Source organism: Chrysemys picta, chromosome 3 (genome assembly GCF_011386835.1).
Source record: "Chrysemys picta bellii isolate R12L10 chromosome 3, ASM1138683v2, whole genome shotgun sequence".
Lineage (NCBI taxonomy): Eukaryota > Metazoa > Chordata > Testudines > Emydidae > Chrysemys > Chrysemys picta.
Window position 1 is genome coordinate 203,887,192 of NC_088793.1, and position 25,731 is coordinate 203,912,922.

At 42.6% G+C, this 25,731-nt stretch overlaps 2 protein-coding genes across 3 annotated transcripts in view; one reads left to right on the top strand and one right to left on the bottom strand.

Annotated features, from left to right (window-relative positions):
* Nucleotides 1-1,409: 1,409 nt before the first annotated feature.
* On the bottom strand, nt 1,410-25,579 carry CRNKL1 (crooked neck pre-mRNA splicing factor 1). The gene is made up of 14 exons (XM_008174011.4): nt 25,223-25,579; nt 19,483-19,635; nt 18,003-18,094; nt 17,728-17,886; nt 17,195-17,361; nt 16,321-16,499; nt 13,947-14,117; nt 12,557-12,748; nt 11,545-11,604; nt 9,523-9,603; nt 6,633-6,872; nt 4,056-4,157; nt 2,104-2,352; nt 1,410-1,666 (listed from the first exon to the last, which is right to left on the bottom strand). The coding sequence occupies exons 1-14, from the start codon at nt 25,268-25,270 to the stop codon at nt 1,499-1,501; spliced, it is 2,061 nt and encodes a 686-aa protein (XP_008172233.1). The 5' UTR covers nt 25,271-25,579; the 3' UTR covers nt 1,410-1,498.
* The window catches only part of CFAP61 (cilia and flagella associated protein 61), a 194,932-nt gene continuing 194,490 nt past the window's right edge, over nt 25,290-25,731 (top strand). The window contains exon 1 of one of the 2 annotated variants that reach the window (XM_008173983.4): nt 25,290-25,412. The gene's annotated coding sequence lies outside the window, so the exon portion shown is untranslated. The remainder of the gene's footprint in view (nt 25,413-25,731) is intronic. The other variant, XM_024110661.3, reaches the window with a different exon arrangement.

Below are 25,731 nucleotides of genomic sequence, written 5' to 3' on the forward strand. Positions count from 1 at the left end.
TGGGCAGTTTCTGTTGCTGAAGAGGGTAGCAGATGCAGGCCTAGTCGTAGGAACCTCACAAAATGTTTTTGGCTGGTGGTGGTGTGCTGCAGGAGTGATTTGTTCGAGGATGAGGAGTCTAATGCTGTGTAGTTGTGCTTTGCTCTGTTTAGTGAGAGGTGGGAATAAGAACTGAGCAGGAGCAGCTAATTCATGTTCCCAGACTTTCTCCACAGAAAGATTTGAATAATACATGGATTTTAGTCTGATCATTGAAATAAGCCTCTTTCCTCAGAAGTAGGGAACAAACGGGAGATTGGCTTCTTGAGGCAAAGAAAAGTCAGAAACTCCCCGTTTTCTTCAACTCACCTCCAAATTGCCCTTACAAAAGTTACAAAGCACATTAGTCGCTTTGGGTGTTACACTGTATGTAACACTTCAAAAGAAGTGATATTCATTCCAGTATGCTAGTGTTAACTGTAGAGAGAATCAAACTGCGGGAAGAGAACAGAAGCATCTGTGTTAACATGCAGAGCGCCAATCATACTTCAGTCCTGCAGCCTACTGTTGCATATTAAAGTCGTACATGAGAAGGTAGCGTAGTATATAGTTAAAATCTACAAACAAATTCTTCAAAGATGTCCAAGAGCTTTGTCTTCGTTAAGGGAAAGGGTGAGGCCGAGAAGTTTTAAAAAGCCAATTGTTAGTCTAATGTGATGCACGTGACATGAGCTGGCTTGACTAACAGCTTCCATCGGAAGGTCTCACCCCTGTTTTACAGAGCGGTGAAGTGACTTCCCCGCAGGGCTACACAGCAACAGTTGGGAATAGAATCCAGCTTTTGAGTCCTAGGGCATGTCTGCGGCAATTAATGCACTGGGGGTCAATTTAGCGGGTCTAGTGAAGACCCTCTAAATTGACCGCAGATTGCTCTCCCATTGACTCTGGTACTCCACTGGAACAAGAAGCATAAGGTAAGTCAATGGGAGAATGTCTCCTGTCCACCTAGCGTGGTGTAAACACTGCAGTAAGTCAACCTAAGCTACATCATTCATGAGTTGCGTAACTTAGGTCAACTTACCTCCATGGTGTAGCCATGGCCCCAGTCCAAATACCTCCCTGGGAACTTCTAGCTGAATGGAATGTTATTAAACTCAAATTGACCCTTTAGCTTTAAAGCTAGAGAGAGGGATGGCAAATATTTAACTCACTGAAAAAAATTAACATCTGCACACTGGCATATAATGAAAGTGTTTTAAGCCCCCCGTAGAAGGCTTAGAAAACAACTGGACTGTATGTGTTCCATTTCCAGCTACTGTGATCAGAGAATATGAAAAGGAATTTAGAAAGTGTTAAACGAGGTTCATACGCAGTCTCTTAGGCAAGGGGTCACCTGCTTGGCGCTTTTCTAACAACTTAGTATTAAAAAGTTACTCAAATACATTTATTCAGTCAGTCACAGATGAAATACTGTACAAAAATCAAATGCACAGGGGGGCAGAGGAGGAGAAATGCAGCGCTAGGATTCACTCTCATCAATGTCCTTGTCTGGATCCATCTCTTCAGCCTCATTTTCTTGTTGCTGTTTCTTCCAAAGTTTAGCCATAGCAAGCAATTTGAGGTTGGGCTGGTTGGCAGCATCTTCTGGAAAGATATAATCATAATATTCCTCCCAGCCAGCATCGGACTAGAAAAAGAAAAGTACAAGCCCTAGGTTAGTTTATTTAGTCTGAACACATGTTTTCACAGTAAGAACATTAAGTTCCTGGAGTACTCCGAATCCTCCTCTCTAACAAGCATGGCAATAAGGGCTAAGGACTAAACCAGAACTGAAGTTTTTATTCTTCATTCATTAGCGGACTGCTAAAACTAAGGAATCAGGAGGGCATGGAGTCCACTGCCCATTAATGTTGCTGCCTCTCTTACATGTAACTAAAAGGGAGAATGTATACAGAAGAGAGAGTTGAATAGCTTGAATACACTTAGCCTTCATTCTCAGAAATAACACCATGCATATAGTTCAACTAAATTAAAGTTTAGTCTCAGATGCATTATAATGTATTGTACACAAACAACTTCCTGTGATTGTAGGTGGCATTTTATTTTCCCAGCCTTTACTCTTACCCCATCTTCAGCCTTTAATTTTCTTCTCTTCTTGACTTTATCTGGCATAAGTTTATCTACTCTCTCTTTATTGCAATCTGTTCCAAACTCCTCTTCAAAGTTTCTCCAGGATTCCAGAAGCATGAGTCTCTCCTCCTTCTCTTCGCAGTTTCGCATTGTTTTATTAGCCTCTTCGTATACCTGTCTGCATCTTAGCAAGCTCTCCTCTTTTCCCGCGGACAGTTCAAACTGAGCAAAACTGATCCATACCTAGAGGAAAAGCAGACAAAATCTAATGGAAATTTCATGGTGAAAATGTCACTACAATAAAAACCAGCAGGATGTGGCCAAGCTGGAAACCATCTATGTTAGTTTCAGCACTTTTTCAAGCTTTATAAACACCAGCTAGACAAAACTCACGTCAGAGTAAGATTTGGTTACAGCCCCATTTTAGTATTAAGAATATTCTGGTTTTACAGCAGAGTACCATTGTTTCTTTCTTTCTTAAGAGGGAAGTGATTTCAACAAGGCTGAAAGTTGTCTTCGCAGAAATCTTGCATCGAACCCGATGTTAGACACCCCTCATAAGTATAAGAGGGGTAAGACTAGTGTCTTGGTTCAGTCCATCTTTGGTCTTTCTACTCAATTTTCTGCCAGTTTTTGTAGCCTGACCATAAGAAAGTGGATTAACACTCCCAATTCATTTTCTGTAAGCCACTTAGTCAGCTGGTGGCAATTATTTTTGGTCATCATAAACCTGGCTGAATTTAGTGAAATCATAGAACTAAAGCAGTGCTAAGGCTGGTTGTTTGTCAAAGCGTCTGCAATTTTTTGAGAGCAGTTTTTTTTTTTTTTTTTAAAGAGACCATGGCTGCTCAGAAGAACAGACATGCTTCTGCAGAAGTGATATAGTTTTTTCTCTTTTTTAAAATTAATTTTATAGCCATTGTGGGGTTGTCAAGATAATTTTCCAAATGTGGGAAGTGGAGGAAACCTGACATGAGAAGTAAAACTGCCTCTAAGTCCTAGTATCCCAGGGATTCTGCAGAGTGATCCTTTTTTAATAGAAAGATATAAAGACATCTCTTATCTCTAAACGTGTCATTTAGCAATACTAACATTTTCCCAAGGCCCTGAGTCACGAAGGTCCCCACAGAATAATGTTGATAGTTAATTTTACAATGCCATACCACTGAAGTAGCCGAGATTCCTTCCCCTAATGTAGGATTCTGACTCTGGCACATAGAATGTTGGGAATCATTAAGAAAATGACAGATAATAAGACAGAAAATATATTGCCTCTGTATAAATCCATGGTACGCCCGCATCTTGAATACGGCATACAGCTGTGGTTGCCACATCTCAAAAAAGATGAATTGGAAAAGGTTCAGAAAAGGGCAACAAAAATGATTACGGGTATGGAACGGCTGCCATATGAGGAGAGATTAATAAGATTGGGACTTTTCATCTTGGGAAAAGAGATGACTAAGGGGGGATATGACAGAGGTCTATAAAATCATGACTGGTTTGGAGAAAGCAAATAAGGAAGTGTTATTTACTCCTCCTAACACAAGAATTAGGGGTCACCAAATGAAATTAATACACAGCAGGTTTAAAACAAACAAAAGGAAATAGTTTTTCACACAACACAGTCAACCTGTGGAACTCCTTGCCAGAGGATGTTGTGAAGGCCAAGACTATAACAGTTGTTCAAAAAAAGAACTAGCTAAATTTAGGGAGGTTAGGTCCATCAGTGGCTATTAGCCACGATGGGCAGGGATTGAGTCTCTAACCCCTGTTTGCTAGAAGCTGGGAACGGGCGACAAGGAATGGATCACTTGTTTTGTTTATTCCCTCGGGAGCACCTGGCACTGGCCACTGTCGGAAGACAGGATACTGGGCTAGCTGGATCTTTGGTCTGCCCCAGTATGGCCGTTCTTGCGTATGATCAGTTGTGAGTACACAAACATTACCTTGACATGCTGTGTCCGCTGAAGCAATCTGCGGTAAAGGTTTCTTGTTTTCTCATACTCTTCTTGCTCAATTTCAAAGTCAATGTAGGATTTCCAAAGAACCTGAGAGAGAATGGGTCAGTAAGTTCAAAACTATTGAGGTTATGATTGTTCAATGCACTTCATAATACAAGCCTTAAGAAGTTAGGTATAGAGGTTACTGAACAGAAAGGTAGCCAAATAATTTTAAACATTAAGGCAGTACTAGGTATTACTGTCACACATAGTATCACCTCTAATCTATAGCTCTAGGTAAGGGTAACAGGACAAAGGACAGAAACCACTATCACAAACGAGTGAGTGAATAACTGGTTCTAGGCTGAATGAAACATTGGGGTTCCAAGAGAAAGAGGTGACATCAAATCATTAGAATTTAGATGGAGGAAAGAGGCTGAAAAGGGATTTAAGAGGCAGAGAGTCAGAAAAATGTGAACAATGAGGCAAAAGAAACCATTTGATACTCTGCTTGCTTTTGGACTGATTGAAAAGAGGATGCTGGAAGACCACCCTTGATATTTCAGACACTGAAGCACAAGATCACAAGTGTGTGTGTGTGTGTGTGTGTGGAGGGGGGTGTCAGGATTTCTGCTCTAAAGCAAAACCTGTGGATTTGTGAGTTGCTTAAACTTATATGGAACATTTAATATCATGGGAAACGTAGTGGATAATAAGTTGCTCGACAGACACCATCTCAATAATGGGAGCATTGTCCAGAGTGAAAGGTGAGCTGTAGAAATAAGTGGGGGAGACATTAATTTGCCATTGCAGTACTTGTAACTTGAAGCAATTGAAACTGGAGAGACACAACATTCTAGGTATAAAAAGAGGGAGGGATGTAGTTGTATATTCACCTCTAGCCTGTTATAACGTCACCCGATATAACACGAATTTGGATATAACATGGTAAAGCAGCGCTCCGGGGGGGGACGGGACTGTGCACGCCGGTGGATCAAAGCAAGTTCAATATAACGCGGTTTCACCTATAATGCGGTAAGATTTTTTGGCTCCCGAGGACAGCGTTATATCAAGGTAGAGGTGTAATTAGCTTATAAATGATAGCTTAGGCCATGAGCAGAGAATATGGCGAACTGAACAGACACATCCTATAAGTAACAAATTATTTGAAGACACCCTAGAAGACTGACCAGCTATATAAGGAGGAAACTACAAAACACTGGAGTGCAGCCTCAGAAAAGACATTATGTGCAAGCAACAGAAGTAGACAGGTAAGCTATAGTGTCCAAAGCATCTAAACTACTAAGAACAGAAGTGTGACCTATTTTACAAACATATGTATTGCACCATTTATTTTAATATATATATATATATATATATATACAGAGAGAGAGAGAGCGAGCGCAAATTTGATATTACGCAACCCTGACTCTAGCAACCTCCTATCTAATACCGAGGCAATAATATTTTTTTTTAAACTAGAACACATGGCCATGAAATATTGAGGCAAAGAATTCAGAAAAGAATTAGATACATACAGAATACCCAATTATACTAGCTAGGATAAGATATAAACAGTGTCAGCCCTCATGCTACAGACACAAACCAATCACTAACTACTTAGGATTAGAAAATTATTCCCTGAGGCATGTTACACCACACTTGTTTATTGTGGACTTGTCTACCACCTGCTGAAGATGTAGCTGAGCTAGATTAAATGGACCACTGGTCTGATATACCATGACAAGTCCTATGTTTCTATTAGCACAGGGGTGGGCAAACTATGGCCCGTGGGTCCCGGCCCTCGAGCTCCAGCTGGAGAGTGGGGTCAGGGGCCGCTCTGTGCATCTCCTGGAAGCAGCGGCATGTGTTCTTCTCCCCCTCTCTCCCAGCTCCTATGCGTAGGAGCAGCCGGGGGGCTCTGCTCTACACGCTGTCCCTGCCCCAAGCACCACCCACACAGCTCCCATTGGTCGGGAATGACGGACTGCAGGGGCAGCGCCTGTGGATGGGGCAGCACGTAGCAGAGCTGCCTGGTCATGCTTCCGTGGAGGAGCCGGAGGGGGAACATGCCGCTGCTTCCAGAAACCACTTGAGGTAAGCGCAGCCCGGAGCCTGCACCCCTGAGCCACCCCTCTGTGCCGCAACCTCCTGCCCCAGCCTTGATCCCCCTCCCACCATCTGAACCCCTCAGTCCCAGCCCGGAGCACCCTCCTACACCCCAAACCCCTCATCCCCAGCCAGAGCCCTCACCCCCGTGCCCCACCCTCCCTGCCCCAGCCCGGAGCCCCCTCCCGCACCCTGAACTCATTTCTGGCCCCATCCCGGAGCCCGCACCCTTAACTCATTTCTGGCCCCATCCCGGAGCCCGCACCCTCAGCCAGAGCCTTCACCTTGTCCCGCACTCCAACCCCAATTTCGTGAGCATTCATGGCCTGCCATACAATTTCTATTCCCAAATGTGGCCCGTGGGCCAAAAAGTTTGCCCACTGCTGTATTAGCAGGTTAGTTGATTCCCCCCTGCCCCCAACCATGCAGTGTGTTGAGGAGTAGTACTTCAGAGTTCTTCATGTACCCCCTTACCTCTGGCATGTCTAACCGAGGTTGACCAATAGCCAATTCGTATATTGCCCGGGCTCTGTCAGTATCACCAAGAATGGTTTCTAACTCAGCAAATTTAATCCATGACGTGCAGTTTTCAGGTGTAAACTCTAGGAATTTTTCATACAGTTTCCGACAGCGATCAAACTCCCGCAGTTGTAGCTCCAGTTCAATGTAGCCTTTAAATAGTTTGTTCTTTGGGCATTTTCCTATGGATGTTCCCTATAAAATGAAAAAACAGTAACTACTTATGCCATTTCTATGAAGAAGTGCTTTTTTCAGTGACCACTTACTGTTCGGTAGTAGTGTTTAAAGTAATCTCTGTTTCACTACAGTTTCTGTTGACTACTCCACTCAGGACTAGTGTGAAATCTAACTAGTACTGATTCAGCCAGATCATTACAAAACTAACGTGTATAAAGTATCCAATTAGTGCTCTGAAAACAGAAAAAGTACAACTTGTTGCAGACAGTGTTCAGGTGTATAACGTTTCTCCATGAGACATCACTCAAAACTGAGTTTATGCAAATGAGTGCTTCATCTTCTGAGTCTCAAGACTGTCACCACACCGACAAAGGATGGCTCCAGCCTCTGCTTCTCCAGGTAAGGGGTCCATAAATATATTCATAGTGTGAACCACATCTTAAGAAATGTGGTCTCAGGGACCACCTCCCCTCCTACTCACAATTGCACAACCACCGTCGGGTGCCTATAGTAATAACTACCAGGATAAGTAAGCTTAGAAAAGTACTGAATGTATTTTAGCTCCTTTTAATTCACTTTAGGAGCTGAAAACAAGTAGAACCACCACCACCACGTGCCCAGCCAGGATGGCAACCCAAGAAGTAGCATTCTGTGATTCATAATTTGAGAACCTCTCAGATTAAACAGGTTCAGAGAGGAGTGCTTGAGGACAGGGAAGAAAGGACAAGCCATGTGTCTCCTGCATTATTGGACTGTTATACTGGAACAACAGAACTCACGCCCCTCCCCAATCACTTCTGAGGGAGGCAATGAACGCAAAAATATTCAAATATTTATAAAATGTGCCCAGTACCTAAATCTCTGCCCATGAGCTAAAGTAACTGACTTTTTAAACCAAAGTCTGCACACTCCCTCAATATAGTCCCCCACAAAACCTTCCTTACACTTAGAAAATGCACGAGAGTCACACCCTATCACTATACTCACTACAAATCAAGGAAGCCATAAGTCAAGCTAGCATTAGCATTCAATTCACATGCATTACCAATCAAGTCATCAGTTCCAACATGACTACCCATGCTACACCCACCCACTTCGTTCCTCCATTTCTCCTACCATTACCTTTGTTTTATCCAGATTAAGGTCCAATTTGCTGTCATCCAAGTCCTAATCTCTCACAAATACTGGGAAAGCAAAGACCCCACACCATATGGGTCCCATGAAAATAAGGCAGAACAGTGTGTTATCTGCATACTGATCACAGCTCAAAAGCAGGAGCCTCACATATGTTGAGAGAGAGAGAGAGAGTGTGTGTGTGAGAGAGAGAGAGAGAGAGAGAGAGCAGAACCTCGCAATACCTCCTAGAAAAGCTCTGGACAGAAGAGTGATTATGTCCTTTTGGGATCTCATTGTGAACAAAGAATGGAATTGCATACCAGCAACAACGTCAGGGCCAGAGAGGGACTAGAGCTATATCAACAAAACCTAGTGGCCAGTACTATCCAAGTTGAGCTAGTGAGAAATCTTCAATCGAGGAAACAAGCACAGTTGCCCTAACATACCCAAATCAAAAACGGGTCTTTGAAAGGATCAAGGAAAGCTAAGATTTCTAAATGGGATCACACCTACCTCTTTAGAACCTACTAAATCACCTACCCCCAAATGGGAAGGTTCGAGACAGTGCTAATTGGTGAGAGTGCCAATGTGAAGAGATGGCATCTTGAGAAAAGCCCCAGCAGCAGCACAGAAGGACAGATGGCAGACTGTCCTCCTGCAGGGAGACATTAACCACTTCACAATGGACTTCACCCTCTGCTTCATTTTACCAGCCAAGGGCAAGAGTCCAACTCAGCAGGCAAAGCCCCTCCAGCATTTCAGGGATCAAGCAGCGCACTCTCAGCCAGAGAAGACATTCATATTTACTCCCAAGCCCTGCTCTGCCACCGTAAAACACAACAAACCTGATCTGTTTTATCTACAAAGAAACAGATGTCTCCTCACAGCAAGAAGAGTGACTCAGTCATTACTAGACTAGCTTTTCCTCGGTCACAAGTAAAATGCCTCAGTTTTTAACCAAGACTACTGGAAAACTAAGAGTGGAGGGAAAGGGAAAGATTTTCATTTAAAAGGGGCTTCTGTCAAAGCCGACTCCATCTTTGGAGAGGCACTACCGTGTTACTAAATTCGGCCCAAGAGCTTGATGCAGTTTCTTAAGAGACTGTCCAACGTCCCTCATATTGCTTTCGCTATTAGTCTGGATGTTGCACTCAAAACTCCCAGGAAACATGTCCTATTACCTGGATGCTCAGAGTTCTCACAGAGCCAGGGTGGTTTTTAAATGTTTTCAATTCATACACCAATTAATACTCTATAAGCACAGAAAGCTGATTCTCTGGCTTCTCAGCTGAATGCTTTCCAGCTGAAACAAGTGGGGCTCCATTACTTCCAGCTATTATCCAAACCTCTAAACAAAGCCATGCCTGCCTTTAAAATACGCACAACAGCATATATGGGACACATACAGTTCTCAAATACACGTAGACACTTTGATTTGCTTAGCTGAGTTGTAAAGGAGACTTTTCAAAATTCTTTCAACTCTGTTAACCCTAAAATTCTTAATTTTCTAAAAGACAATTCAGTAATTACCCTCTTGTCTTCCTTTACTTACCAAAGCTCTTCTGGCAAATGGAAGATTTTTCTGTCTTATTTCAAACTGAGCATACAACAGCCACATTTTGGCAAATGTAAACTGGAAGAAAAAAAAATCAAGACACATTTGGCTTAGATGGATTCTTAGCAAATAATGCTACTTATGTAGTTCCAGACATTATTTCAGTTTTTTACTGACTGTGTAGAGTCAAGTAATATTACTGTAACTGCATGGATAGTCTTATTTGAATTAACAATATTATTCTGCTGAACAGGTGAATGTTACACAATCCAAAACAATTTATCATGACTATGATAGGGCATTCACCCCACACTGGCAGAGAAGAGGTTAATAGAGCCCTAGGGAGGCTGTGCAGGAAGCAGCCAATTAGAGGGAAGCTGTACGGGGCAGCCAATCAGGGCCCAGCGGGCTCACATAAAAGGGAGCTGCAGGGCAGCAGAGCAGGTTCAGTTGGTGCTGGGAGCACAAGGAGTGAACACTGCATCTTTAACAGGCTGAGATACCTGCAGCACCATGGACAGAGCAACTGCTGGCAGAGTCCATGGAGCAAGAGGAGCTCCTTGCTGGCTTCCAGGACTGAGCAGCTGAATGCCCTGAAGAAGGTACTGGGGCCATGGGGAAGTGGCTCAGGGAGATGCAGCAGCAGTGAGAGGAATAAGAGGGCTGGGACACAGAGTAGTGGGCAGGTCTGGGTCCACCCCCAGTCACCACTGTGGAAGTGGCTAGACTAGAGAACTGAGATACCACCCCCAGAAGGGGGGAAAATGAGGATGGTGACATGGCCAGAGGACCAAGTCATTAAGAGGATGCTGCAGTACTTGGACTAAAGCCAGTCAGCAGGTGGCTATGACAATGGGCAGGGCACCACAGGTGAGGGTGCATTGGGTAACAGAGCTAATCCCTGTGATGGCCAGCTGGGGGTGCTGTACTAGTGAGTGAACCCATGACAGTGACTGGCAGAAACTGTCTTCCCACAGGAAGAAAAAAAGCTATACTTTGCAAATTAAGGCTTTTGAGAGATGTCTTTAAGAACTCAATATCCTGCATAGATCAGGACAATGCCACAAGGGAAAAGGAAATATGACATGCAACTGTTTCCAACAGCAATATACACACAAATTAAAATTAATTTCTTCTAACAAAACAAATCAAGTTAGTACTATCTATACTAGGGGAAAAAAGAAAATCAAAAATGTAAAGACTTGAGTCCAAATGGACCAGGCTAATATAGGGAAGATTCTTTAACTGTAACATTAAACTTTTTTAAATTAAAAGCAAAACAAAATGTACATCCACATTTTCACTAAGTCACAAGTTTCCATTTTGTGAAGCAGAATAGCATCTGCTCTCTAATTCACCCGTAGCAGCTTTAAAAACGTTTTTTTCCATTAAACAAGGAAACCGGGCTTGTATGGGGATAATATTAAGCAAGTCATTAATATGCTAGACTGTACTTTGAGCGCTGTAACAAGGTGAAATAATGTGTAAATTTAATGTTCTGATAAAAGAAGTGGAAAAATACCCCAACGAGTACAATTCCTATATTAGGAAATACAAGTAGCACATTTGGCCTGCTGTTACTCACATACCATAAACGTCTACCAGATTTCTATTATGCCCACATAGGCACTATTTACTGATTTAAATATTTCTTTTTTAAATAAGGGACTAGAATCAACTTAATAAGCAGCAAAAACAAAATGTAGAGAAGGAGAAAGCAGTGTTTTTATATCTAACACAATGCTGGAAAGGAACCTAATCAAAATCCAGAGTAACCCTCTGACTCCCATTCCAGAACAAAGACTACATGTCTATGCTGGTGATTCTGTGCACAAAACACTTCTGTGGGTCTGAGCCCTGCATCCCCTGCTGACTGAGAAGGGAACAGTCCAATTGATCTCGTTACCAGGGAGGAGCACGTAGACCTGGGCAGTACAGGGGTAGGTAATATTCAGGATTTTGAATAGTGTGTTTTGAGCCAGTCAGGGTTTTGCACTAGACCCATTAGAAAAGCCATACCTTTTTGTGGGGAATGAGTTCCACACATGCTTGATATACCTGTCTGGTTCGTTCTGGATCCTGGAAGGACAAGCAAGCTGGGTTTGGGTTAAATATTCTATTCAATACAAAGATTATTGCATGGCTCTAATAAAATTCAGATTTAACAAACTAAATTCTGAAACAAAGGAATTTTTGGAGAATTATGTTTAAGGCTAAAAGTTTAAAACTATGCAAACTAAAATAATTTTTTTTAATTATATACTCAAACAACTTGCCCACCCTGTTGTGTGCACAAATCTAAAAAGCTGGCTCTTCAAGGTTTAATGTTAGGATCAAGAGTATAGACCACTTTTTAGACCAAAGTATTATGGTAAGGGTTACAGACCTTCGACCCTTATAGTGGGAACGTTTTTGTAGGAGAATAGCTATGATGCTATGTAATCATATTAAACAAAACTTTAAAGCAACTACAAAATGACTGATTATAAACATGGAAAAAGAGGTTCTATTTCCACTAGTAACTTAAATCACTTACTCAGTGGCTGAGGCTAGAGTAAGAAGGATTTCAGATATTCCCTGCAAGAGTCATTTTTTAAATAGTAGTTTTACTGAATTTGAAAGTGCTACCACAAAATGTGAGTTCAGACAACAGCCTGCCATGGGTAATTTATCTAAGCCTGAGGAGGCTTGGTTCTACTTTTCTATACCAATAGGTTATCAGTGCGGATTGGGGAAAATGTTGAAGGATGTACCATTAGCAACTTCACAGGGTACTTCCATAAAATGATTGTTCAGTTCATGGCAGATTACCAGAGATAAGCATATAATTTAAATGTCTGTTATAAGTGGAAAGCTTAATTTTTCAGAGAAAAATAACAACTCTGCCTAGAAAGTCAAACCCCATTTCAGTTTTGCAAATTAAATAAGACAATAGATTTTGCTTATTTAATAAGAAAAACTCAGAACCAGACAGCCTCTTACTTAGTAGGTCACAGCCAGATGTGGAGAAAGGGGAGACTCGTGTTTTTACCTTTGCCTCCAGTTCTTCATACAATGCATAGTTGATCCAGAGATATATGTATCTCTTCCAATGTCTCTTCTCTTGAATTGGTGGAACGTTAGCAATGGCTCTTTCATAAACTTCACGTACGGTATCCGGATCTGCATCACTTTCAACCAACCGCAAGTAATCAAACCATGCATCGTAATTGTGGGGATTAGCCTTCCGGAAAGGGATGGGAAACTTTCATTAATGCAATTATAATACAGGTTCCTCTCCCTATAGTTTAAAGCAGAACTGTGTAAATCTGTAAACTTGCACATCTACTTTTTTCTAAAGTATTCACTGAACTATTAATGAAAGGTAAAAATGTTCGAGTGTCTAAATCATTTAGGCATTTTTGCAGCTTTTACTCAGATTCATGAGGGTTAAAATGAACAACTAGAGTGGGAAAGAACTGCCACCATTCTATGGCTTCAGCAGTTCAACAGTTACATTTACTAGAAAGTGGGCATACCAGATTTCCCCCCATCGCCCAAACATAGTTAGACAGAACTAAAATGCTTTGTAAATGTCTGTGAACAAGTATATGAACCGAACTTAAATCTAATAACTGACTATCAGCAATAGTGCAATTTGCAAATATAGTAACTGTGTTCCAAAGGAACAAAATCCTGGTTTTGATTTGTATTTGACTAAATGGGTTGTCAGGCAGGCGTCCCAGTCTGTGATATTAGTTACTCAGAAGTGGAGAAGACAATCAAAGCACTAATTTCATTCCTTCCCTCAATCTTTCGACTTAATCTGAAAATATAACCCCTCCGTTGCATCAGTTTCTTGGCAACACCATGGTGGATAAAGAAAAAATTAATAATTCATATCTTAGCAGGTAATTTTGGAATATGTTAAGTTAAGGGCCAAAACACTCATGATATCATGAAGCCGTAGACCCCAAAGCTGATAAATACCCAGAATGTTTGTTTCTAGATGAGAGGGAAAGAGTTGTTAGGTTTAACTATCGTTGAGACACATTAAATATTTAAAAGCCAGTATGCAGTTCTAAAACAAACAAACAAAAATCCAAAACCAAACAAACCCAAGATTAGGCTAGTTTTTGTTACACTTTCTGTAGTTCATGTAGTGAAACTGAATCTATCCCACTCAACTGACATGTACCCCCTATAGCCCAATTCCCATTAAATCCAACAGCTAGATGTTTTAAATGCAGTACGAGGAGCTCCAGATAAACTTGTATCACTTGCAGATAAGTGACGATTAAACTAAAAAGTCAATGATTTCATATCACCCACACGTGCCCTTTAAAAGCAGTGCCTCAAGACCAATAGACACATGAGAACCTCAATCAGCATTGGAGATTGGAAAGTGTTTCACATCTGGAAGCCTCTAGATCAACACTTACCTTCACTTCCTCTTCGTACTGGAATCTCCTTTTGCTGACAATAATGTCTTCAATGCCTCTTCTGTCTCCAAACTTCTTTTCAAAGACGGTGTAATTTTTGAAGAGTTCTTGGGCCTCCTGTTTTGGAATTCTATCCAGGGCATATTTGTAGATGACTCTCACCCTCTCAAACTGAAAACATCAATACATGACAAATCAAAGTGATTGTAATACATTTTATAAAACATCTCCTTTCTTCCACTCCCCGTAATCCATAGCTAGTAGTAGATTAGTTTGCTAAAGGTAAAGGATATTTCAATCTCTCACTGAGTACACAGCAACTTTTCAATATAAATGTTTTGCCTTTTTTATCACAGGGCTAACATGCATTCCTTCATGAGCTCTGTGAGGAGTAAAACTTGGAATAATTGTATTACTACCATCAATTAAGCTGAAATATTACTTGCCTTCTACACTGCAAAGCATGGCATTGCTATCAAAGAAAGGAGCAAAATCAAAAGCCACTGGCATATTGAAGAATAGGCACCAAAGGTCTGATCCTGCACCACAGAAGTAACTGGGAGTTTTGCCACTAATTTAAGTGGGAGCAGGAGCAGGCCCAAGGAGAGGAAGAGAGAAAAAAGCCTTTTACCTAATATACAGGAAAACCAGAGATGCAGGTGCCTCAGTGGGTTACTACAGAGAGAAAATGAAATGGGGAATACAGCAGAAACATACTCTGGACTACTTTGTTGCACAGTAATTGTATAAGCTTTAAAAACCTATCAAGATACTCTCTAGGGCTGGGACTTTGTTTGCAGAGCACCTAGCACAATGAGGTCCTAACCTGATTGGCCTCTAGATGCTCCCACCATTTTAATTAATAGTAACATGCAAAACTTGTTTTTCATATTGCTGATAAGTCACCAATCATGATATGACCATGTTAAAAAACAGCAACGTAATAAGCCACAATCCCTGCCTTGTGCCACAAATAAGAACCTACAACAAGCACTTGCATGGTAACATCTAAGGGGCTGGAAATCTGACAAAGCAAGGATCAGTGGTAGGAGATAAAAGGGTCGAGTACATGATGCTTTGGTGGGGAAATGTTCTATGGCAAGCAGGGTTCACACAGAAGGAATCTAAAAGATATCAAATCAACGAGGGAAAATTGTACACTAAGACGTAATGTAATATACCTTTGGCTCTAAGTACCGTTTTTCCTAATGAAACTTCTCTCCAGTTTATACTTTTAGACTGAATCCCTGCTTTATAAAAATAAATCCAACAATGACATTTAAACCAAGAGCAATGAGACAGTGTATCACAGGGTTCTTTAGGCTCCCTAGCATCCTAGCTTGTCACAAAAGCTCTACAAGGGGGCAGTGTTTGGTGTATACCAGAATTAGAAAACATTGTTCAGCGTTAACATGAGGAAGCATGGGACTGTAGGCAAATCTGTGCAGAAAAGTAGGTACTGAGCCAGCCCCTCAGCTGGAGTCGGTGAGTGTAGCACCATGCTGATACACCAGCTGAAGATCCAGCTCATACCATATGTAAAATGATAACAATTTGGGGTCCTATTTTTCCCTGTGTTGGACCCCACCCTTTCTCTTCTCTTGTTTAAAGTTTCGGGATAATTCTTAAATGGTGGATTTTTTTTTATTTAAGTTACGTTTTAACTTTTAGGATGTCTTTAGTGTATTGTTACTAATGCTCCAGCGGGGACACACGTTTATCCCTGCAAGTTTCTCATATATTGGGTAAAAAGACAAATTTAGGCCATGATTAGAGCCCTGTGCAGATACAAAATTTGTATCCGCATCCAATCCACAAACATGGTCTGCGGATATCCACAAATTTGCAGGGCTCTTGCCATGATCCTGCAGAAACTTACCCATGTGAGCATTCCCATTGAGTTAATCACATTAATTCAGGGGGGGAAGATAGCTCAGTGGTTTGAGCACTGGCCTGCTAAACCCAGGGTTGTGAGTTCAATCCTTGAGGGGGCCATTTAGGAAACTGGGGTAAAAATCTGTCTGGGGATTGGTCCTGCTTTGAGCAGGGGGTTGGACTAGATGACCTCCTGAGGTCCCTTCCAACCCTGATATTCTATAAGTGTTTGCCAGATCAGGGCCCAAGTCTCCTGATGGCAAGCAATAGTATCTTGCTTAAGTTAACAAGAAGAGAATAAGTTTCCCTTGATATCAACAAAAGGCAAATATAAAAAAACCCAGCCTCCTTGTTACTACATTCTACACACAAGTACTATGAACTCCATCAAGATGCCGAGAAACTACAGCCAAAGAGAATTTTAAATGGCACAGACCACAACATTCAACAAGAAATCTGCCTTTTTATATTAGTTCAACACACTTTAGCAAGTCCTTACTTCTTTCTGGTTCTCCTCAAATTTTGCAAAGGCCACAAACAAATGCTCATTCATATGTTCTTCTCCAAAGAACTCCACTGCTCTCTCATATACTTTTCTTGCATGGGCAAAGTAACTGTGTTTCTCTTCAAAGCGGGCGTACTTGATCCAATTCTTAACATCAGGATGCACAATGACAAGTATAGAAATGTTAAGGAAATGGTAACAGTTCTCCATTTCAAATTCCATTCTTCCCGGGATCACATGACCATGGATCATGTGAGAACAATAGTTAAAAGATGAACCATGCAAAGAACATGCCCAAGAGGTAGAAGAAGAAGGTTCAGGGGTGTTCCATACACAGGGGGTTTCAGACTCAGGCCCTACAAGTTTTTAGGAAGGAAAAATAGTGAATTAAAAAAAAAGGGGGAATATAAGAGGAGGAACTACTTTTTAGTAGCTCTGGCAGGAAGGAGGGGCAAACATCTCAGAAGAGAGACGTGACCCTCTACCTCATAGCAATTTTTAAATGCAAACTTCCAAAGCTCTCCCACCACACTTTACTGTAGTGCTTTGTAACGTTTACTGTTTTTGTGTGTGTTTTGTTGGTTACAGTGCTTAAATTGTCAGCAACTTTCAAGCCAAAAATATACACCTATTGTGGCACAGTTAAATTACAAGCTCTTCCAGGACATTTATACTCCTTTAACTGAATTTCACTGTGGTAAATAAAAATTCCCATCCACGTGTACGCCTAGGTATCAGCAGTGTTTGTTGCTCACAATACAACTAAAGTGGAGAAAGGTCACATACAAATTCATGGGCATTTAAGATGGATAACGGTAAAATGTGGATCTAAATATAAGTGCAAGACACACTGTTTTAAAAAGGATATATCTCTCATAAATAGTGCGTGCCCTCTCCACCTCCTTGTATCTCAGTTCAAAGTTAATATAGGAATGCCAAGCTTGTTCCTCCGGTTGCCACTCCATCCAGCGTTCAAACACCTGACGTGCTCCAGCAACGTTCCCCAACATCTCTTCCATGTAAGTATACTTGTACCTTTAAAAAAGGCAAACAAGAGCTATCATTGACAAAACCATTTAGAAATGTCCTTAACAAAAATTAGTATTTATAGGTAACTCTTTTGGTGGTATTCATTATTTGCATCACAGAATTGTCCAGAGGCTCCATTGTGCCAAACTCCTATCCTGGTGAAATTACAATCAAGGGGGGCGGGGGGGACACTTTCCAGTAATGTGAGGCTTTTTTTTATATTAGCTTGCAGAGTCTGAGAAAAAGAAAACTGAAACACCAGAGATGTTGAAGACTATTTGCACATGCAGACAACTTTCTTTTTCACTAAGTGAAAGTTCAATTGTTTTTAGTATTAGGTGAAATAGCGAGTTCCTCTGTCTGAAAACTCACCAGAACTGGTTGACCCTGGGGAGGGTAGTGATGGCTCGATCCCAGATATTGCGGGCATGGTTAACCTGGCGGTTCTTCATTTCCATTTCTGCATACTTCAGCCAGAGAGTGACATTTCTGTAGTCCACGTCTAAAGCACGCTCGTAGATGGAACGAGCTCTGGAAAGCAGACAACATTGTTGAAGTAAATGCATGTATGATGCAGTTCAAGGACTCTGACAGAATTAGTTGCACATATTCTTGAAGGCATGTGAGATGGCCATCTTCATAATTACCTTTGTACTTCTTTTAGGCTTTCCTCCCATTGTGCGTACTTTATCCAGTTACTGATAACAGTCCTGTTTTTTCTTATATTATCTTCAAAGGTCTGAGAAGAAAGTTATAATTTATTTTTAAAAGTAAAATATTTCTCTATGCAGAAAGATCCCATTATAAACCAAGAGTGATGTACTGGTAATTCAAATACAAGATATCAATAGATTGGACTAAAAATCCCAAACATATTACAATTAGTTTAAACAGATGTTACAATAGCTTAACTTTTGAGATCAAAATGAATAAGAGGTTTCCTAAGTCATGGTTTCCTAACTTGAGCAGTTAGAAATGTAGCTGGAGTTGTGATCAGTGTAGATCATAGGAGAGCTATAAGCCTGTGTCCATCTGTAACACCGATGGACTAACAATTATAACAGCATTCAAAATTATTTTTAAAACCCTATGTTTAGATATTTTAATAGTAACATTAATTGAAGTTATGGGGCTCAATTTTTGCACACAACACTGACAATGTATTAATTTGAACATGCCACATGCATTCTTGTGTGGCTATAAACTGATCACTTGATGGAAGTATCTGATATCAGACATGCCAGCACTTCGTACTTCCCAATGGTCCAAACATCTATAACATGTACATACTTTACTAGAGTTTATAGGCCCTAAGAGATGCCTAGGAACTCTCCCTCTTCTTGACTAAGTATATTATGACTCATTTATGTGACCAAATGTCGGGAGGCAAGTTTTCAGTTCCATAACGAAGCATTTCCACAACTTGATGCAGCAGAGATAGCACATTCAGTGTTACAAGTTGCCCCCAACCTATGTCCAACTAACATCACAGTATCATTCTTATCTAACAGATGGGTATGAAGGGAGATAGCCCTTTGTATAGCCCTCAGCACAACAGGGCCCTAATCCTCATTCAGGGGCTCTAAATTCACATCCCTTTGGAGACTAGCTTCAATAAGCATTCAGACACTATACACCAGGGGTTGACAACCTTTGGCACGTGGCCCATCAGGGTAATCCATTGGCGGTCTGAGACACATTTTGTTTACGTTGACCGTCCACAGGTTCCCGGACAATGGGAGCTAAGGGAAGCTGCGACCAGCACATCCCTATTCCCTCCCTCTGGCTGATTTTTACTCTTATTCCCTTTTTCTATAGCCTGCCTCTCAAGATTCTAGCACATATGAATAGACTCATTAATAGTATACATACAGTTTCCAATACAAAATCATAAGTTTTACTGTTAATTTGCTACTAAATCCAAATTCTAAAAAATTATGTATTTAATTGTTTAAAGGGAACAGGTTAAGTACCCTTAAACAGCTATTTGTGATTTTACCTTACAACCACAGAATATCTATTTTTTCTCTGAAGTTAATGAAGAATGAATGAAAACGTTCAGTAAAGTTTAAAAATATGCTAGCTTCTTAGTACTGTACAGGAGCATCAAGTCACTTGTGCGCTTACCTTCCTTTTCCGAAGCTTGTAGTCATTTAGCTCTTCTTCATCTGTGATCTTTTGTTGCGGAGGTGGTGGAAGAAGTTCAAGTTCTCTCTCCTTTGCTTCTCTTAACAGCTGTTCTGCTGTGATCTGTACTTCTGCTGGCGCTTTGTTTTTCACCTTTGGAAGACAAAAAGATTTCATTTTTTTGGTAATTTTATATTTTTCTACACCCATAAAATACCGAAAAAAAAACAAAGTGAGTTGACCCAATGATTTAATATGTGAAATATATAAAGGAGCAAGATTTGGTGACTGGCTGAGAAATAAACGGAACTGAATTTGCAAACAGACAGGAAAGAGCAACACCAATTATAAAATACTTGTTACTGTATCCATTTCACCCCATAAAAATGTCAAACTCAGAAGCTATAACCCTGCCTGGAGTGCAAAAAGATGGGAAATGTTGGAACAAGTCCTAGGAGTGTATTCATGCAAGTATATGTGGGACCGAGGTGACCACCTACCTTGGGGGGAAAAAAATTTAAATATGAAAATAGATTTGGAAACCTTAGTTTATTTATCAGATGACATGTAAAGTTGGGAATATGATATCCTCTTTTTAAAAAACTGTAAAGTAAAAAAATCATATCACAGACAATTTTACTTTTTACCTATGTTACTGATAACTCCTTGATATTAAGCATGAAAGAGTTTTTAAACTCCAACTTGACTATTTATGTCCTTTCTTTACTTTTAGCATTGGACAATGAAAACCAATGTTGGTTGGTTAACTTTGGTTTCACATTTTCAGTACTGTTTCAAAATTGAAGAGCAATATTCATTTGTTTTAAAAACTCTTTGCTTTTCAAAAAAATGGTGTAAACAGTCTATTGAGATTACAGGTTTCATAAAAGCTGGGATTTAGAAAGTTTGAAGTGGGGCCACACCTCTGGAAAAAAATGGCATATAAGCTATTGACTGGATTAGAGATACCACAACTACAAAAAACAGGAATATCATCTGTTAGGGAAAAAGTAAAAGTATAAAGCCAGGAGTTTCAACATTTTTTGGAATATAGAGTAAAGCTCCAACCCTGAAAACACTTATGGACATGAGTAGTTTCATTGAATAAAAGGATTATTCATACTCAAAGCTAAAGACATGCATGTCAGAACCGCATGGGAATTTTTTTTAGGATACTTTTTTTGTTGGAAAATGCAGATTTGTCAAAGCCAGAACTTTTCACAGAAACGTATACTTTCATTGGGAAGTTTTTTCAGGTCCCGGGTGGAATTTATGGTCAAAATCAGAAAAAAAAAAACACTCAACCAGAATAGCCAACAGCCCAATGATCAGGAAACTCACTTGGAATGTAAAACACCCAAATTCCTGCTCTGCCTGATTCAGAGCAGGGACCTAAACCTGGGTTGCCCACATCCCAGCTGACTGCCCAAACCACCAGAGTATTAGCTATTCTCAGATAGGTCTTTCTCAACATCTCCGGTTGGAGCTCTTCCACTTCATACAAATAATTAAATATCCATTGAGCCAGAGAGAGAGAGTGACTCTATGGCATTGTTCTTCAATTGGCGTCTCGCAGGCTAGATCCTGCCACCAGGGACTTCTGTTTGGCCCACTGCTTGGCATTAGCTGTTCATTCATACCCTCAAAAGCAGCCAATTAGAGCTCCTTGGAAAACTGTGGCGCTCACTCCCCCGCCCCTCAGGAGCCCAACCTATTCTCACGGGAAGGGGTGGGGGGAGCTATCCGTGCTTACAAGAAGGGTGGGGGAGAAGGGTGCAGAAAGAACCCTGCAGCTCAAGCTAGCTCCACTCCTTTTTACCCCTCCCCTCTATAAGCAGGGATGGCTCCTCCCTCCCTCCAACACCCAGCCAGGGAAGCAGGGGATGAAGAACCCCTGGAGTTGCCTGGAAGGGGGAGGCGGAGGGATACCACCGCAGCCTCCCTCCCCTTGGCCTGGGATGGGGGGGTGAAGAACCCAGTAGGAGCAGAAGTGAGGCTGGAAGCAGGATGGGCTGAGCCAGTGGTTCTCAACCTGTGGCCCAAGTGGCGCACAACTGTGGCCTATGTGACATCCTTAGGGCTATACAGGTAGTATATATATAGTGTGGATGTGGCCCACATAAAACAGAGAGGTACATACGTGGCCCACAATGGTAAATAGGTTGAGAACCACTGGGCTGGGCAGATGCGGGGAGGCCACAGGGCAGAACTGATGGGAACTTGGCAGATGCACTTAAGTTTATTTTCCCTATGTTTACCATCATGCCATGTATTTACTTTAGAAATTTTTCATTTACATTTAAACACAATGGAACTAGACTGTGTTGATGCATTTTGACTTATGGTGATACGCTTTTAATCAGGCACTTAATCAAATGCTTATGCAACATAAAATCATCAGTAACTGATGTACTTTCATTAGTTAAACTGACTGCACAGTACTTTTTTGCGAAGGTGTGCGGGCTGGGACAGTGCAAGAGTGTCAATATTTCAAGCAGTAAGAAAGGGAAATTAGAAGTTAAACTCACAGGAAATTAATGAACTTCTAATTTTAATTTCATAGTTGTAATAGAATTAACATTAATAGCATTACAGTGTATTTGTATAATAATTTGTTTGCAAGATTATGTTGTACTCCTGTCCACTGGCATGCTTAGCCTTTTACTTTGAGATTAATAAATAATATCTGTCACACCACTCTTTAAAGGTTGCGACCTGTGGCCAGTAGCAGACTTACTACAGAGCAAACACCTGAAGAGCCCTTTGACCTAGCAAGATTTGGACATTAACTTATTTAGTCCACCAGAAATTTTAATTGAATACCACTGCTCTAAAGTGTAGTAGATAAAGCACCAAATCAGAACAGGGACCTGAACCTGGGTCCTCCCACATCCCAGGTGAGTGCCCTACCTACTGGCTACTTGCTCTTGCTCACACTCCCTCACTGGTCAGGGTTTAATCCAGATATTGAAACGCTGAATTTTTTTCATAAAATGGAATTCTTGCTTTCGGGTCAGCCTTAAAGCACACGTTTGCAGGACCAGAGTTTTAGACACTCACAATTCTGGTCAGCCTTCTGAAAGTCAGATGATTGGCTTGCAAAGAATGGTCTGTTTGGATCAATGGGGCTCCACGTGGGTGTCTGAGTCCATGTGGGGACTGAGTCCAGGATCAAGGCCTTAGTAATAACTGATTATATGTTGTTGTTATGGCAGCAATGCTATACCTAGCAATAATTATTGGAGGATTCCATTTTTGTTACTTATGAATTACAAGTATTTTAAAAAAAATTAATGTGGATGAATTTCCACTAGCAGGAAATTAACTGGCCCAGAGCTTCATAGCGGTAGCCTCTGTGCGTATACAGAGCTCTACTGCAGTCAATGGGGCAGTATGCAGGCTTTGGCGCACCAGCAATGTCAATGGGGCACCAAGGAGGTGAAGTGTCTGCCATGATTTAACTCAGTGTATGGTCATTGCCTATATCTGTATTTAGTCAAAATAATGACCATAGACGCAGGGATTCAGACTCTTATTTCACCAGTCAGTACTCCAGGATTAGGGTTGTCACCGTGAGGGGGGAAGTCACAGACAGCATGATTTTCCCCTTTGCCTGTGGCTTGCTTCTGTGTCCATGACTCCCCCTACAGCAGCATCTCCAATGGCTGAGCCTGGCAGGAGCACCGGGTCACAGCCCTATTCAGGTTTGAGCACCCTGGATGCTCTGTCATGACCAGGGGTGGGGCGCAAACGTCAGTGAGTGGCATTGTGATCTGGTGCACTGGGTTGCAGCGCTGTTCTGGTTCAGCCCACCTGACCAATGGGGGGGGGGGGGGGGGGGGGGGGCGGGGAGAAGAAACCTGAACAGCTTTGCAACCCCACATGCCAGGTCTCAATGCCTGGAGCAGTAAGATGGGCACAGTTCTCCACCAATGGTAGCAACACTGGCAACTGTAGCGTAGACAAGGCTCAGGTGTTTTTAACCATGATGTCATACAACCCATCAAACTGAGAGGGTTAGCTGCTCATACAGTGCTGGCTCCTTCTCTTCACTAACAGATACTAAGCGTGATTAAAATATAGCTTAAAAAATACATCTGATACTTTCCTAATTTTACTTTTCTATGTTAACAGGTGCTGTAGTTGCCACAGGGAGGTGATGGGATAGGGAATGGGAGTGGAAATGATCCACAAGACAATCTCCCCATTAAAACATGGGGATTTTGATGACAGTTAAAATACCCTCCCTGTGTACACTTCAGTCTCCCACATTGCTACTAGTGCTGTAGCCACATCAGTGGTTCAACAGGTGCCATTTTCCCAAGAGTAAACAGCTGGGATAACTTATCTGTAACCTTCAGTTCAGCTTCATCCCTCCCCCCCCCCCCCCCCCCCCCCCCACACACACACACTGTTGGGTTATTTTCACATTCTTTAAACTAAAAATGGCTTTGAAACTGTCAGTTTTTTTAAAGAAACACTATAAGTGGGTTGAACAGAAGTAGTGCTTTGTGTTAACTCCATACCAGGACTTTTCTGGTGGTCTCCTCTATTTCCTTAATATTTAAGATTTTATTTGAAAACCATGTTTTTGGCCTTTAGTTGTTTAGAAAACTTTCCCAAGGGAACATGTCATTCCCAAAGGGACATGCACAACAATATGCCATATTCAGATCCTGGTGTAAGTCAGTGCAGGGGGGCTGAATTTTGCCCCCCAGTAGGTCTGAGATGGAGAAACTGACCTTTTGTATTTTAAATAGCTAAAATTGCTAATCATTTAACTGCGTCATTTTAGCAGAAGTTTCCAACTGCTTTGGAACCATGGGATGAGGAAAATGGGGAAGCATAATATATTTTTCCTCCATGAAACAAGGATACTCCACCATTCTAAATGTCCCGTATTTAGTACTGACATCCCCCAGCATGTATCCCAGAATGGTCCACCAGTATGTGTGTTTGATCAGATAAAAGTTAGTTTTCAAGCAAGAATCATGAGAACCATTGTTGTACCAAAAAAAAAAAAAAGTGAGTGAGGCTGTTTCTAAAATGAAGCCCCCACTAGTAGCTGGGCTCATGCTCTATATTACAGACAGCGAGCCGCAGAGCACTATGCACAAGCTAGCATTTCCAGCAGGATTCGCACCAGTGACCCCACCACACCCACTTTCCCCATTGCCCTCTCTCCCTCATCCCCCTCCCTGGTCCAACTGGGCACCCCCCGTCCACAGGTCCCCCAATTCCCCAGCACCCCTGAGCCCCTCACCCCCCGGTCACAGGTTCCCCAATTCCCCAGCACCCCTGAGCTCCCCAGTCACAGGTCCCCCCAATTCCCCGGCACCTCTAAGCCCCTCACCCCCGGTCACCCCAATTCACTGGCACCCCGAGCCCCGGACACAGGTCCCCCCCAATTCCCCAGCACCCCTGAGCTCCCCATCCTCCGGTTACAGGTCCCCCACTTCCCCGGCACCCCCGAGGTCCCCCCCCCCTAGTCACAGGTCCCCCGATTCCCTCCGCCCCCCGCTTTGCCCCTTCTCCCCCATTCCCCTCCCACAGACACCCCGGCCCCCGAGAACTTTCACTCCCTCCCGCCGTTCCCTCCACTCTGCCTCCCCCTCCAGGCACCCCCCCCCGTCTCCTTTCCCTGGGCACCGCGATCCTACCCCCCCCCGCCGGGTCGCCCCCCGGGGCTGGGTCACACCGGGTTATTCCCCCCGCTCAGCGCTGACCGCCCCCCCCGCACCTTCGCCACTTTGGGGATTCGCTGCTTCCCAGCCGCCGTAGACGCCATGTTGCCGCCGCTGTGAGCCCGAGCTCCGTCGACCCCGCCCTGACCCTTCACCTCTCACCCCGCGCAGCGTCGCCCGGGTTGTTGCCACAGTAACGGCGGCCGCGCGTCTCCCAACGGCTGCAGCGGAACCGCCGCGTCCCAGGTGAGTCGTCGCCGGTTCCTCTTAGCGCTGACCGGGGGGACCCCGCACACGCCGCGCCCGACGGAACATCCGCGACGCTCTGGGAGTCCGGGGAGGAGGCGCTCACGGGACTGGGTGTCCCATATCGCACAGCTCCCCTCACCTTGGGACTACGCCGCCCAGCATGCAATGCGCCCCCCCCCCCACGGGGACTACAAGTCCCAGAATGCAGCGCGTCCCAGTCCCTCCTCTCCCCCGGGTACTCTTTCTAGCGCTTGCTCTGCGCAGCCCCCTAACGGCCCGCCCGAGAACCGCAGCTGCCAGAGCTCGCCCAGCGGGG

Excerpts from the sequence above, each read along its gene's own strand:
- CRNKL1 (XM_008174011.4), bottom strand. The coding sequence starts at position 25,270 with ATGGCGTCTACGGCGGCTGGGAAGCAGCGAATCCCCAAAGTGGCGAAG. Across the intron at positions 17,362-17,727 it reads CCCAGGGTCAACCAGTTCTG|GTACAAGTATACTTACATGG; the intron begins GTGAGTTTTCAG and ends CCTTTTTTAAAG. Across the intron at positions 2,353-4,055 it reads AGCGGACACAGCATGTCAAG|GTATGGATCAGTTTTGCTCA; the intron begins GTAATGTTTGTG and ends CTTTTCCTCTAG.